Below are 15,704 nucleotides of genomic sequence, written 5' to 3' on the forward strand. Positions count from 1 at the left end.
TTTTCATCTGATAGCAACAAGAAGAAGTGATTGAATTGTAGATGCCCAACAACTCAGCAGTACTAGGGCTTTGCCTAATGCAAAGCCCAAAGTAGTGTGTGGTGGGCGAGGTATGGAGGAGGCACAAGAAATAAATACAAAAAAGTATGGGGATGAAGAAGTTGGCCTGAGTCAGATTCTGTGGGCCCAGATCTTTTAAGTACCTAGCAATACCCCTGCCTCCCACTACCCTCCACTAGTCTTGGAAGGACTGCTCTTAGTGCAGAAGAGGGGGGATTGATATGGGAGTGGTTCATCAGTGGCATGACTGGAACTAGATTGAGCAGTGGGATAATCTATTGGAAAGAAGCACTTTATAGGTGGTGAGGGACTTCTCTCACTTGCTTCATTCTGTGCTGTGAGCTTTCAGTTCCACATACAGTGGTCCCTCGACTTACGAAGATAATCCGATCCGAACGCACGTTCGTAGGTCGGAATTTTCGTAAGTCGAAAAGCGCATCCACGGAGGTCCGGAACACTCGTAAGTCGAGGAAACCGCATCTAAAAATTCGTAGGTCGAGGAAGCCGCATCTAAACCGGCAACGACTTCCGGTATTTTTTGTCCTTCGTATGTCAAAACATTCGGATGTCGAGTGATTCGTAAGTCGAGGGACCACTGTACCTTTATTTAGATTCCTGGACAGAGATCCCTGCTTCATTCAGAATCCAGTGTAACATATGCTGATGCAGTTGTCATGGGGCTTCCTTCTGCATTCTAAGTTCTTGTGGAGAAAAAAAGGCCTTATATGGTGGCTTTGCATTCATAATATGACTGTGCTGCTTAGCCTGCTCTGGGAGGCTGTAGTATATAAAAAGAACTACGTTTAAAATCAGAAACGGAGGATGAAGTTTTACATGGTAAAATTGGTGCCCACCTCCACTGATGTCATCACACTTCCATGAAAGGTCTTCAGGATTTGTTCTACTTTACTCCTACATGGGTTTAGTTTAGACAGGATTTATGCCAGGGGATGCTAAAATGTGAATGTCATCCTAAAAACTAGGGAAATGAAAGCAACATTAATAAAAGTGCTCACAACACACAATTGGCAAGGCACACATTTATACAGAGAATTAAGACGCGCACACTAAGAATTTTCCATTTTGTTTCCAGAACAGAAGTTTAATCTAATATACATATTTCTAGGTACAGTAATAACCAGAATATGTCCATTGAAAAAGTTAAAAGGTAATTTCCCTCCAGGCTCTGCTCAGCCTGGATTCCAAATAAAAATGAATGCTTGTTATTTCTACACAAAACTAGAGTTTAAAAAGTTGAGGTTCTATGAAGAGAGCACATAGCAACAGTGAGCAAGAACAGGAAAGCAGAAATTCCGGCAGAACCTACTGTTGCTGGTTTGGGAACTGCACCAAGTGCCTGTTAGAAAGAAGAGGAGCAGCATATAGCTCCTCTACCAAGAAGTCCATAAGACCACACTGCCCCAAGACTTTCAGGTTCTCTTGGACAGTTGGGAAAGGAGGACACAGCATCCTCAATTTCAGGCAAAGGTTATTTATGGGATATCATTAGCCACTCTGCAGCCCAAGGCTAAGACAGGAAAGAATCATACCTCCCTGCCAATATTTAATTGCCATGACATGGCAGAGCTAGGTACCCCTCACGGTCCCATATGAAGTGAACAGGGATGACCAAGTGACATCAGGAGGTAAGGAAAAGGGAAAACCTAAATGGATCAAGGAATTAATGATTTCCTCTTTAACGCAGGTGGGACTGAGACCGCCATTACACACAGGGGACATGAACATGCACAACAGGATCCAACATCTACAGAAACAAAAGACTTGTCACCTAAGGAGTCAAACTTACATCAATTCTAGGGCCACATACAGAATCAACAGCTTTCCCCACAAAGCAAAGTAGCTCTGTTTCCACCCTCCCAACCTGCTTATGCTTGGCCTCAAATAGATCCTCATGTTCACAACTTTCACTAGAACCTCAAATTAACGACTCTCACCATCACATCTCCCATAGCCTGAACTGCAACAGAACAAGTGTATGCTTCCTCTCTATAAGGAGTGCTGTCCTTGGAGAAACTTGCATTCACTGGAAGGTCTAGGAAATTTCCATTTTACCTTGTTCAATGCCTTCGCATCTGTGCAGACAGAATGCACACAAACTCACTCCATTCTGGAGTACCACAGCCATCAATAAAGGTAGCCAGGTTTATTTAGTGCTCAAACTCTGGGACCCTCTCCCCCAAGTCCAAGTAGGTCTACAGAAACCCAATCTCTGGGGAAACGGTGGAGCCCAGAAGGTCAAATACTGTTTTCATCCCATTTGTTAACCATTAATCTCGTTCATCTGGAAAGGTAAGGGAGAAATCCTGGAATGATGGTGCTTCCGAAGAGCTATGCTACTGGGCCTCAGCTACAGGTGGTGCCACAGGCACATCAGTCCCACTTCGCAAGGCATCTGCCTTGGAGAAGTTTGTCTCCAAGATGTGGCGCTGTAGGTGCCGCACCCATTCCTCTTGGATGGAGAGAGGACCCTGGAACTCCACTTCACAAAACCTGCATAAAGAGAACACAATGCCTATTGGAGTCCATTTGAAGAATGACTCATCCTAAAGTGCCTAATGAAACCAATCACTCTAAAAGTACATGGAAATAAGGGAATTGGCATCATCTCATACTACACAGGAGAAGGCAATGGTAAACCACTCCTGTATTCTACCAAAGAAAACCACAGGAAAAGGGACTTTTCTCTGTAATAATTTGAGATCACATCATACACAGTATAGCCAAATAAACTAACTTCTATTCAAATTTCACTACAGATAGGGGGAAATCAGCAAGATTGAGGAATGTTTTATACCTGCACTTCAGTGTGTAGATATTGCCCACAAACTTCACCAAGGAAGTCTGTGGTGGCCTAGGAACCAAGGAGGGCACTGGTCTCACTCTGGGGGTTGGTTGGCGGACCTCTTCAGCTTTCTGTTGTAAGTCATTGGTCTCCTCTTCTCGAGGTGGAGGAGCCTCAATGGGCTTGGCCTGCCTCCGTTCAAACTCTAATGAACAGAATAAAGATCAAATTTCAACACAGGCTGGTGGGATACAGCAAACTTTACTGGCTACAACTGGTCAGAGATGAAAAGAAACTTTAACACACACACCCTGGATTTATACAGGTAGAAAGACTAGACACCCACACAAGCAAGATGGAGAAAGTCTTAAAACCATGCAGCATTTTCTGTATAACTGACTGATCTAGTGCAGAGAAACCACAGGTATGGTCCTGGGAGTATTTCCACTATAACCAAGATCTTAACATGTCCATTTTAAAAATAAACTTCCCTGATGCTCTAGCTGTAACTGGCCAATGTACCTGAAGCAAGACGTAGAACTAGCAAGGGAACTTGAAACAGTAGAAAATCAGATCTGTATCTTGATTCACTCACCTCAGTCCCAAGGGAGCTACTGCCTCCTTTACTAAGGCGCCTCCTGACTACCCAACAAGCCTTGTGACCAGATGGGCCCCATCTTCTACATGTGCCTGCACTGGCACTGGGAATAATGACTTACTGTTGATGTTATGTTGCTGATGCTCCTCCATCTTCACCAGTGATAGAGGTGAGGTGACTGCTGGTCGTTCGCTGCCGCCATCCACAGCTTTGCTGGGCTCATTGGGCACCATCTCAACACCTAGGTTTCTGCTCACCACTGGAGTGCTGCCTGCCTGCAGGCTCAATGGAGCCCTCTTTCCAGAGGGATCATTATCACGCATATGAGAGGCGTTGCGGAACTTCTTGGTGAAGGGCCGCCCACCTTGGATGTAGCTGCGATAGGCTCCGGCTTTCTGGGGACGATGCTTGATCCACTCACTCAGAGTCTCGATTGGGGAGCCGTTCACACACCACTCAGTCACTCCAAATTGTCTGAGGTGAGCACGAGCATGGCTGGCCAGCGCCTTGCGGTTCTCAAAGTAGAGGCCACACAGTTCACAGCAGGCTTCGCTGGCTGGGAGCAGAAATGGCAGGGAGCTAGACTGAGCAAAACCCTCAGTAAAGGATTTAAGCAGCAACACTTCAAAGGTGGAGCACTAAGTCTTATTTGCTCCAAGTTACTATTTCTATTTCCTCATAAAAAATCCTCCAGGGTTGAGGCTGGTGAAACCCACTTTGAACCTCCTAAAGCAATGCTTTCCAAAGCCCCGCACTTGCAGCCCACAAGCCAAGTAAACCAGACCCCACAATCCTTTGCATATAAAAAAGGCAGACTGCAGATCTTTGGACATGTTGGGGGTATGTGCCTCTGGCTGACAGCATAAGGCTTTACTCCATTTATTGATCTGCCTGAAGCCCAAATCCTCAGAGACTGTACAATAGCTCACTGTCAGTCAGAGGCTGTGGGAAGGCTAGCTAAACATATGCTGGGGAGAAGGAGAAGCAATGTATTACTGCCCAAGGCTGCCCTTATGCCCACTGATGTAGGTTCTAAATACACCCACTGATCAGGCTGCTGGCTTGCATCAAAAGTTGGTCATTTGAAGCCCTTGTGAAAACTACTGCATCGCCCCTTCCCATCTCACCCACATCTCCAGCAAGCTAGAAAGTGACTCACATTTGCAAAGCAAAGGCTCTAAAATTGAATACCAAGAAGATTTATCTGGATCCCAGCCATATCCCCTCCCCATTCTGGGGTAGCACTTACATGTATGAGTGGGCTTGTCATGCACATGCTTGGCTTTGAATGGCAATTCGGTCTGGATGTAGGTTTTCTGCTTCACTTCACTGTGGCCACTCAGCCGTTCATCTGACAGTGGACGCTTAGTTGAGAGAGGTGCCAAGAAGCTTTCCTGTGACTTGAGGGGCGATAGAGAGACCTCCCGACTGAGGTTTGGTTTCCCTGTCCTCCCACCCAGTGGGGACATGGCCATGTGCTGCAGCATTTTCCCAGGAGATTTAGGAGCAGCTCCTTCCTCTCCCACGGGCTTTGGAAGCTCAATACTCATTGTGTTTGGCTCTTTCTTTATCAAGCATGGCTTATTTTTTTTTTTAATGATTTCTCGGAGTGTATCAATGGGGGAGCCATTGACTGACCATTCAGTTACTCCCATCTGGCGCAAGTGAGATCTCGCATGGCTGGAGAGCCCCTTCCGGTTTTCAAAAAATTCACCACAAAACTCACAACGAATATCCCGCACAGGGTCAGCACGAGAAGCTGCAAGGGACAGAAGAAAGGGCACAGATATAACACCTAAAGGAACAGAATTAGAAGCAAGCCAGGTGCCCCTCACAATGGCCTTATTCGTTTCTACAGCACTTTTCAACATACACACACAAATGTGATTTAAATCCAACATAGAGACTTCTCTAATGCCATTCATCAAGTTGAGTAGGTTTTGAGCCTGGACCTTCCATGCCTGGAGCCAGCATACTATTCACCACTCTACTAGCTCCAAGATGACTGGGCATTAGAGGTATCTGAATACCTGCATTTAATTTTGCCAACAAGGAAATGTAGAGGATGACTTACTGGCACTGAAAGGTGCCAAATATTTAAGATGTTAGTCTCTTAACCGTTTCACAAGTAACCCATTCAGACACAGACACCCCTACACCTGTTGGTACTCAAGGTCCTGATAACTAGGCACCACCCATTATTTTAAGTGAGACAAAAAAATCAGGTGGTCCCAGACACACATTTTGCTTATTATAGAGGTGTCACAGATAACAATTCTTGCTGTAAATACTTACAGAGATTGAGTGGGGACATGTCTTCTCGTGGTGACCAAGCTCTGTCAGACAGATGCGACTCATTATGCAGTCCTCCAGACATCATTTCCCGCTTGATTTCCATTCGCAATTGGTCTTGCTTCAGCTTTTTGTGTAAGGAGGGAGAGGGAAGCCCAGAGAATATTTTTCTAGTAGTTGTGGGAGGCGAAGAGGTAGCAGAGTGTCCCATAGGGTTATCTGGTTGCTGTGCCTTCTTAGGGATGGCAGGCACCTGGCCCTCCCCTGGACTGCGGGGCTCTAGAGAGCCTCCAAGAACAGATGGGGCAATAGATTTTTGGCCCTGTGCTGGGGAGCTGGAGGTACTGGTCCGAGGCTGAGTTCGCCGTTTCAGGATTTCTCGGAGTGTGTCTATGGGGGAACCATTCACATACCATTCGGTCACCCCCATCTGACGCAGATGTGATCTGGCATGACTGGAAAGCCCCTTCCGGTTCTCAAAATATTCACCACAGAATTCACACCTGATGTCCCGCACAGGTTCTGCTCCAGAGGCTGAGGAGAAAAAGAAGAGAGAAGAGACATGCAGTTACACCAGTCAACAGAAGAATCAGACAGAGAGCAGGTGGTAACTTGGGCACCAGCTAGATTATTCCCCCTATAAGGCAGTATGAAGTAGGTACACAGTGCAAGGATTTTACACAAGGCAAAGCCGGAGATTCCTTGACAATCTTTGCAAATGAAATAAATTAAATACACCAATAATTCCTGTGAAGCATGAAAGCTGGGGTGGGATGTGTTCAAAGCAAAGGACTGTGGAGACATGGTTAAGAGACAGTGAAGATCAGGCACTGTCGAGTGGAAATGTTGAAGATGGCTGATCCTAAATCATGAGACTACCTCTCTAGTGATGAGGCAGAGCAGAAGCTTTATGATTCCCACCCACTTCCTATCCAGCTTTTGATGGAAGTAGTCCAGTTGTGTGCAAAGCAAAGCAATCTGTTATGAATGCTAATTTCTTCCATGGAAGTCATCCCATTGTCTCTTTAAGAATATAGAACCACCTCATCTAGGTGAAGGACAGTGGCTTGCTATACAGCTAAACTGGTAAACCCACAATGAAACCCACAATTAAAAATCCAGTATTCATTGTCTGCTTAATTCTCCCTGTCAAGATGCCCAACAGTCTCATTTTCCAGTGTGTGCATGGGGAAGGACTAAGAACCAAATACTCTATATTTGCCACCATAAGCCTGAGCCATGCAGCCTCCTTTAGATAATGCAAAACAACCAATACACAGAGGTGAAATGTGTCATGTGATAAGAAGTGCTCATGGCTATCAAAGTGTTAAATCATTAGTATGCAGATAACCCTGACTGCTTTCCTATACTCCCCCTGTAATGAGGGAGAGAAATGGCAGAAATCCCACTGCCTTGAGACAACCGTCTCCACTATCCCTTGAATGGGATGTAGCATCAGATTAGAGCCCCGGTGAGCTTGTAAACGGCAAGACAAGAGGGAATCTTCTTCCTTGCTTAGTGACTGATAGAACATTTAACTGCTAAAGAGAAAAACATTAGTACTGAGCATTCTGCTGACTGAAGCCAATGAGTGCTCTAGGAAGCATAGCAGTCAAGAGTCCAATCAATGAGCCCAAAAGGGTTCAGGCTGCGTAAGAGTGCATAACCCTTCAAACAGCATGGTAAATTCGCCCTACACCTACAGGCAAAGCAGTTTTCAGTCCACATGTCTAGTAATACTCCTAACTGCACAGTAATGAAGCATAAAGCCTTACTTTATCTAGGACAGGGAGATGTCATCTATCTGAAGCAAGGTACAAATATGGAGTAAATGCTCAGACAGGGAAGGAGGACCTTCAGCACAAGCAGAAGCCAGCTGGGGAAACTGCTTTACATATTTCAGAAAAAAGCTTTGCAGGGAAAGGGGGCAATCGAGAATGTGTGGGCTAAAGAGTTAGGTTCCCCACCCCTTCTCTGTTTATCGGCCACCATGGTAGAAAATGGTAAGTAACCTAGATTTCTAGGTGCACAGCTCCATGTTACATTAATAAGACTGGGAGGGGAGAGAAGGAGAAGGAGGGGACAGGAGCCAGTGCTGATAGAACCTACAGAGATTGAGTGGAGCCATCTCAGCATCTGATGCCCAATACGCGTTGGAAGAAAGACCCTGTTTCCTTTGCAGACTGGCCACAGCTGACAGCCTGTGACCATGTGGCTTCAGCTTCTTGGATGGTGGAGGGGAGTGAGGTGAGAGTACAGATGGCTGTTTGCCCAAAGGCCTTGGTGAGTGTGCTTGTTTCATGCCTGTGGCAGGTGTTGCTGTAGCTGTGCTCTTTGGGCTGGGTCCATCAGAGCTCCCAGTTTCCCCTAATGATTCTCTCTCACTAGGGAGGAGAGAGGAAAGACGGCCTTTGAAGTCTTCATTTTTGATGAGATCATTTAAAACATCAATAGGAGATCCTTTAGCATCTGGATCGCTCACTCCCAGGTGTCTCAGGTGGGCTCTAGCGTGACTTGACAGCCCTTTTCTGGTTTCAAACCAGGCACCACATAACTGGCAGTCAATTTCTCTGCCCGAGTCACTATCTACAGCTGCGGAAAGAAAACACATTGATCACAACAGATACGGTCACAGCAGAGATTGTGTCTCAAGCACCTGTTAAAACCTGAAAAAGGATTTTGCAATAAAGGCCTACATTAATATTCCAGAAATGGGATGATAAATTCTACTGGGAAGCCATTTTAACCTATAGCCCCAAAGGGACGGTGGGTTTTTCTACTCATACCACTGATGATGGCTTAATACTAAAGTGGAAAGTTCCATAGAAGTATTTAATTATGTATCCTATCCACTGGCTCAGGCCAAGTTTCAAACACACGCTCTCCTTCCTGAAAACGTGATACTCAAGCTATTTCCAACTCGGTTTAAACTACCAAGCATTTCAGACAATTGCAACTTTTGAGAATAGCAACATCAAAAGCCAGATGCAACGTGTTACATGGCACTAATCCCAGATCCAGCTGTGTTTCCAACTAGCAACTGCTGGGCTCATGCCCAAAAAGCAAGAGGGCAAACAGAACAGAGATTTTTAAAATGAACACAAACTCTCAATTTAAGAGATGCAAAGAATTTATATTTTTGCCTAACATTCCACACTTTCAGACTAAAGAATTCTCATCTAAACAGTAATCCCTGACAGCGGTACAAAGTTAAACACAAGACTTTCCCAAATGTTAAGTTTTCCATACCTGTAAGTTTCTAGAAATATCTTCAAGCCAGTGTTAAACTTGGATTTTGTCTCAAAATAAAGAAGGATAGCAAAGGACCCTGCAGTGACTCTTTCAGCACTATGCATCCTATAGTCCATCAACATGTAGGTTGTTAACAAGAACTGGATTGATAGCAGGACTGACAGCTGCTACTGAACGAGTGCAAAATGCTACTTCAAGAGCCTTAGTTCATGCAGATTTATATCAAATTCTGTAACTTGCAAATTCAAAGTGCCCATGAATATTTAAAGAAACCATGTAAATGATCTAAAAAGTGGTAAGATATTGGCACTAAACCTCTCCTTGGGTATAGAGGTTGGCTACACGAATCATGGCTCAAAGTCCCATCAGCCAAGAACTAGCCAATTAACAAAGAACAAAAAAAGCAGCGGTTCTTGCAGTTATTTCTAGAAAGTCAAGTGTAGGGTAAAGAGGAACATTTAGAGATGGAATATAGCTCAAAGAGAGTAGACAACAGTTATACAAATGCTCAAGTTTCTTGGAAACCCTTTCTCAATGGTATAATTGAGGCAGAATCACAACAGACCAGAGAACTTCAATGCTCAGTTTAAACTAGGCAATTACATTAAAACAACAGTGTTGTCAATAAAAGAACATTTTGAGCAGCAAAAAGTGAGGCTTGCAGGTACCCAGATGAAAGTAGTATGCAACTAGTTCTAAGTTGATTGTCAAGAGTCTATCCAAACATTTCTAATACCCATGGTGCTGTGGACTTTGCTGATGGTAGAACCATACTAAAAGACTATCATATCATCATGGGTCCCCCCACATCTTCCCCAGGGAGTCCCTGACAAGCGCACCAGAAAATTTCTCTCTTTTTACACGTTGTACTCACCTCAGCCCCTGCCTAGTCACACCAACAATTGGGACTTGCTGTTCCCTCCCCAGCAATAACTGCAAAGTAGCTCATGACTGAATCAATGGCAGAGGCTTGATTTCCTACAACTTCTCTCCAGTGCAAGAGCAGGATTGTACAAGACTGAACAGGGGGTACTGGAGGGCTTGCAATTTTGTCAGCTTTCAGAGACGATATTTCTATTGCTAGTATTGATAGAGATCTAGCCCTGGTCTCTATCAGAGAGCTAACCCAGAAATATAGGGCCCAGAAGCAACATGACTATTAGTTTTACACAAGCTAAGAATATCCAGCATAGTTACAAATCCACCAAACTCTACCATTAGTTCTGCCAAGGAGTACACAATACATATTTTGAATAGGGAAAGCAATGGCTCAGAAGCAGTAGAAATTGCCTCCAGGTGAGAAGCCTGAGATACTAGCAGAAGTGCACTCCTAATCCATTATTCTGGAATACTACATAACATGTTGTTTTTAAAATAAACAGCTATCATCAAGATCTCATATGATGTCCCAAGTTTTTCTTCTAATGAAGAATATGACTTTGGCAGGCAACAGATGGTTTATGGCTGTTGGCCCTTCAAATGACCAACATCTCTGCTTTCCAACAGTAACTTAGTGCAGACTCTGAACACAAACCAAAGGATACCCAGGGAGGTTTTGTGGCATGTCCAAGGAGTTTTGGAAATATGACTGACTCTCCCAGAGGCAGTCTAGGGAAGGAGCCTATCTTAAAGAAAACTGCCTTTTGAGGACCAAGGTATGTTAGGAAGGTATCTAGAAATTAAAAAATGAGTAACTCTCACTTATACAGCTCATGGGAGGTAGGAGCCCCCTCTGACCAATACAAAAGAACATGACATCAGGAATTCTGCAAGGAATAGAAACTGACCCTTTTGCAGAAGATGAATAATGTCCAATATCCTCCCTATGGCTTTTGTATGTTGTGTTGTACACAAGATGCAATAAGTGTGAGTGCAGCAGTCTGCGCAAAGCAACAGATGTAGCGTATGTCTTGTGGATGGGCAACCCTGCAATGGTTCACACTATGGGTAATGTGCAGCACAAAAGCTCCCTGCAGCAGTAAACTGCAAGACAGCTCTCCTGTGTTACACACAGCAAGAAGGATCAGCATCAAACAGACTCACTTAGATTTAAGGGGCCTTCTTCCTCCGGTTGTGGCCACTGTGCTTTAGGAGAAGTCTGCAGGGGGCTCAGTGGTAGCTTGGGGCTTTTATCCTCAGAATTCTTTGGCAGAGGAGAACCAGGCAGAGCAGGTGCCACTTTCTTGAGTATGGGAGATCCTGGCTGGGCAACATTCTTGGGGGCGAAACCTGGAGGTGATTTGATTGCTTTGTTTACTGGTGGTTCTTGTGGCCTTTCTGTAGCTTTGTTGAGAGGCAGCAGTGTTGGCCGTGAGGACCCTGCAGTCCCTTCCTTGGGAGAAGCAGATTTTTTGCTAAGACCAGGAGAGACGGGGCCGCTGTCCACTTTCCCCTTCTGTTTCATCAGTTCATAGAGTAAGTCGATGGGGGCTCCACTGCTCTCGGACTCAGCCACACCAAGCTGACGCAAATGAGAACGGGCATGGCTGGACAGGCCCTTGCGGGTCTCGAAGCAGGCGCCACAGACCTCACACGTCGTGAGGTTTGGTGCTGGAAGGAGGAGAGTGACTTATTGAGACAAGGTCAAACTTAACCCCACGCTGCCTTTGCTACCTGTCAGTAGACCACGGGTGCACACTGTGTTACCTTGATTTGGGCCCCTCTCCATCAACTCAGTCTTGGATTGGACAAATACATTGGGACCTACAGTCTATTTTGTAATAGAGGAGTTCAGTAAGTGTTAGTCAAAAAGGTCTCTGGTGACTCAATTCCCTCTGCAAATATCAACATCAAATTAAGCACTAGTTTGCTGTGGAAGCACTACTTTGGTCTCTGTTTACTCAATTCACATATAAAAACTGGTCCCAGATGCCTCCTGCAACTAAGTGGCTCAAATCTGCACCATGTCCAACTATCCCTTAGTTTCCCTCTAACACACAATTACAATTCTTGTTTTTTAGCATCAAGCTTTATTGCCTACTACAGCTACCAAATACAGTCAAGTACAATGTAGTCCTTTCAAAATTATCTTAAAGCTGGGATGAGAAAGCTGGGATCTTTTCTTAGCTTCAAGAGCAAAGAAACTTAAAATGAAGCAAGTTAGGAATCTTCAGAACTTATACTCCATATTTCCTTTAAAATGAAAATGAACTGCAACACAGATATTTGGCTGTGTATCGTAAATGAGAAAACTAGCATCATCAATAATGACCAGTCAATCAATTGGTAACTTTATTTCAGCCACAGACCAGTGTCAATAATGGTGCATACCACTGCTGGCAGTTCATATTTGCACAATAGTCTGTTCACTAGCTAGGTGGCCATATGAGAGTTACCCTTCACAAAGAGAGCTGTTTTTCACCAATGCATTTTTCTACAAAGCTACTAAATTGTTTTTAAAAACGAAAACTCCTGTTCAAAGCCATGTAGAGTTCTACTTCTTTACATGTCATATAACAGCATACACAAAATATAAAGAAAGCAACATATTTCATGAGGTCTTCATATGTAAAAGAAAAAATACAGACGACAGACTAATTGATTAAAAATATTTTGCTTAAAAAGACATTCCAAATTAATCTGTCAACACATTTTCTTTTAAAAAGTTAATAACACAAATGTTGATAAAAACTTGCAGGTGGCAGACACCATCTAAGATTGAAGGGGAAATGCCTCTTTTCACACAGGAGGAAATGCCTTTTAAAATGGCATCTACTGCAACATATTCATGCACCATCTAAACAACACCCCCCACCCCAATGATTTAACTCATGTGCACATTTATGCAGATTTCAGTCAGTTTAACTATATTGTAATCATATAGGATTTCTTTAAATAAGGCAACAGCCCTAGAGAGAATGCAAGCTTTTGATCTACACAGAACTCTGTAATCTTTTTAATGTGAAAATCAGTTTTGTTAGTCATCAAAGCTTGCCAATAGAGTGAGGAAAACTAGATGTAGTGACACCACCTGCCTCTTCTAAAATAAATTGTAAAAAAAGGGCTCAAATCTGTGTTGTAAGATAGACATCACACACAATATTTGATAGCAATCTCAACAGAGGACACTCACTTTTGGAATCTTGGGAGTCTGTCTTGTTGCTGGACGGTTCAGGAGACAGTGAGCTTCCTATCCTGTTTGGAATTTGGTCTAATGACCCAGTCAGAGAATTCTTCTTCTGGAGAAGTGGTGACCCCATCTCTGCAGTAGCCATCTCCTCTTCCTCCTCAGAGGCCACAACTATTAAGACAGAAGGGAACATGGGGCCTGAAAACCTAACAATGCAAACTGGAAAAACTAACAATGCAAAAAGGTTAAATCATGCCATTCACACATTAAAATAACTTGCAATGTGTTTGTTTCCCTCATAGCGCCACTTAATAAGAAAAGTGGAAGATTTTAACATAAACCACTAGACCAATCAATTTAAACCAGACATGTCATGGAGCATGGCCAACTGAGAGCTTCGCTCAACTCACTGTGGGCAAGAAACAATGCACATTGGTGGCAAGAGAAGCAGCAGGCGAGCAGAGTAGGAAGATGATGTGTCAGAGTGATGGAGAAAGAAGTCTCTATAACACTGTTAGTGTTGACGACAAAGTGGGTGGGGTGGAAGGAGAACAGGGTAGAAAGGAAAGGAAGTGCATGGCAACCAGGGAAGGAGTCAAGGAAGGTTGTGGATAACTGCACAGGGATATTTAGGGCAGTACAGAATGATGCCGATGAGAAGAGAGGTGCTTGACAGAGACAGTCCTGACATTTCCAAAGGGAAAAGGCTGTATGACCTGGCAAATGGAGGCAAAGGACCCCTTTCCTCCCTGACTGCGATACCTGGGGACAAACGGTGATCCCTAAACACCAGGAAGAAGAGAGCTGTAACTACCTCTCAGACAAGCTCCAGGACGACCTAGGAAGCCAGCACACAACAAGATACAAGTAGACCACTGAAGTGGTCTTCACAACAGCTGAGTATTTAATTCTGCTTAAGTGTAAAAATGTGTGTGGGGATACTAGGCAATAAAAACATTCCCCATTGAAAGTTTTAAAAAGATTCCAAATAAATAACTGAACATTCATCAATGACATAAAAATATTAAGCCATGCAATTACTTTTAGTTAGAAACACATAACTTTACCCAGCAATGTGACAAATAAAAGACAGGAAGATTTAAAATGCTGATATTAAATCTGATGATGATTTTGTTTTAATAGGAACACATTTTTAATGCCAGAAAATATTGATTTATTCATTCAATTTATATACCACACTTCCTAAAGTGGCTCAAGGTGGTTTACATCAAAACCAAACACACATAATAATTAAAGCAAACAAACATTTAAACCAGATTAAAGTTAAAATCAAAACAAGATATCATTATAAGCCAGGCTAAAAAAGATGGGTCTTTAATCCTCGTATATCCATGGGGAGCACATTCCACAATCCAGGGGCAACAACTGAGAAGGTCCAATCCAAGGTCACCTGTCGCCACCAGATGAACTGGTGGCACCCAAAGACAGACCCCCGCTGATGATCTTAATGAGAGATGGGTATCTTGCAGAGAAAGGCACCCTCTCAGGTAACCCAGACCTAAATAGAGACAGACGTTTGGGGCTGTGTACAAATCTGATAAATAAAATAAAATAAATAAATAAACCATTCAGAGCTTTAAAACATAATAACCAACACTTTGTACTTTGTCAGGAAACATACTGGCAACCAGTGCAACTGTTTAAGAACAGGTATAAATGTGGTCTCTCTGGGATACCCCAGAGACCAATCTGGCTGCTGCATTTTGAACTAGCTGAAGTTTCCAGAACTACATACAGAGACAGCCTTACAGAGAGCACATTGTAGTAGTCCAACCTGAAGGTTACCAACTGGTGTACCACTGTCTTAAGGTCATTCTCCTCCAGGAACAGGCAGAGTTGTCGCATCAACTGCAGCTGGTAAAAAGCACTCCTGGCCACAGCCTATGATAAGCCAACCTGCCTTCCTGGATTAGAGTGTACAAAAAACCTTTTACCTACTGTCAGTTAGGGTTGATAAAAATCAATTATTTAAAAAACAAAAACAAATTTGATGGATGAAGTAGAGCTGAGAGAAGAGGAATTATAAGTTATAATAAATGCAAGGGATGTGGGGAGCAATAAAAGGTGAAAGTGAACAAAAACATATTCATGCAATCTTGAGGAACATTTTTGGATTGTATCCTCTATTATAGAAGGGAAACACCTAACATGGCAGCAGGCTGTAAAAGAGACCCCATTTGGAAATATTTTAATGAAGTTTCTGTGGGCAAGACAGGCATATGTGTGAAATGCAAACAGTGCAACAAAGAAATGTAAGGCCTTGTTACCTGAATGAAACAGCATTATGACAAGTGTGTACCTATTACAGTGTTTACCTACCTTCTGACAATGAAACCTACATCTACTGCTGAATATGTATTAAGGTTAGACAAGAAGAATGTTCTTTTACAAGAAAATGATTATTTTCCTGACTAGCGATTTAAATAATTAAAATCAAGTCTTCTGTTAAGCGATTTATATCAACCCTGTTGTCAGTTGGATGACCTAAGAAGATTCCTTAGGGAAAGACTCAACATAATGATCATCTACCCAACTAGCAATTTTCTATATAAAAGCATAAGAAAATATGTAATCAGACCCAAGGCCTATTTATTCCAGCATCCTATTTC

The 15,704-nt window shown here is 43.3% G+C and overlaps 1 protein-coding gene across 12 annotated transcripts in view; it reads right to left on the reverse strand.

Moving 5' to 3' along the window:
* Positions 1-1,134: 1,134 nt before the first annotated feature.
* The window catches only part of WIZ (WIZ zinc finger), a 125,037-nt gene continuing 110,467 nt past the window's right edge, over positions 1,135-15,704 (reverse strand). For 8 of the 12 annotated variants that reach the window (XM_053294187.1, XM_053294185.1, XM_053294188.1 and 5 more), the window contains 8 exons: positions 13,078-13,245; positions 11,049-11,555; positions 7,863-8,345; positions 5,757-6,287; positions 4,711-5,220; positions 3,583-4,017; positions 2,876-3,068; positions 1,135-2,571 (listed from right to left, as the gene is read on the reverse strand). In XM_053294187.1, coding sequence (XP_053150162.1) covers positions 2,415-2,571; positions 2,876-3,068; positions 3,583-4,017; positions 4,711-5,220; positions 5,757-6,287; positions 7,863-8,345; positions 11,049-11,555; positions 13,078-13,245 — 2,984 coding nt within the window. In that variant the 3' untranslated portion in view covers positions 1,135-2,414. Of the gene's footprint in view, positions 2,572-2,875; positions 3,069-3,582; positions 4,018-4,710; positions 5,221-5,756; positions 6,288-7,862; positions 8,346-11,048; positions 11,556-13,077; positions 13,246-15,704 lie in introns of those variants that run through there. The other 4 variants (XM_053294191.1, XM_053294190.1, XM_053294195.1 and 1 more) reach the window with 4 other exon arrangements.

This window comes from Hemicordylus capensis, chromosome 2, assembly GCF_027244095.1.
Source record: "Hemicordylus capensis ecotype Gifberg chromosome 2, rHemCap1.1.pri, whole genome shotgun sequence".
Lineage (NCBI taxonomy): Eukaryota > Metazoa > Chordata > Lepidosauria > Squamata > Cordylidae > Hemicordylus > Hemicordylus capensis.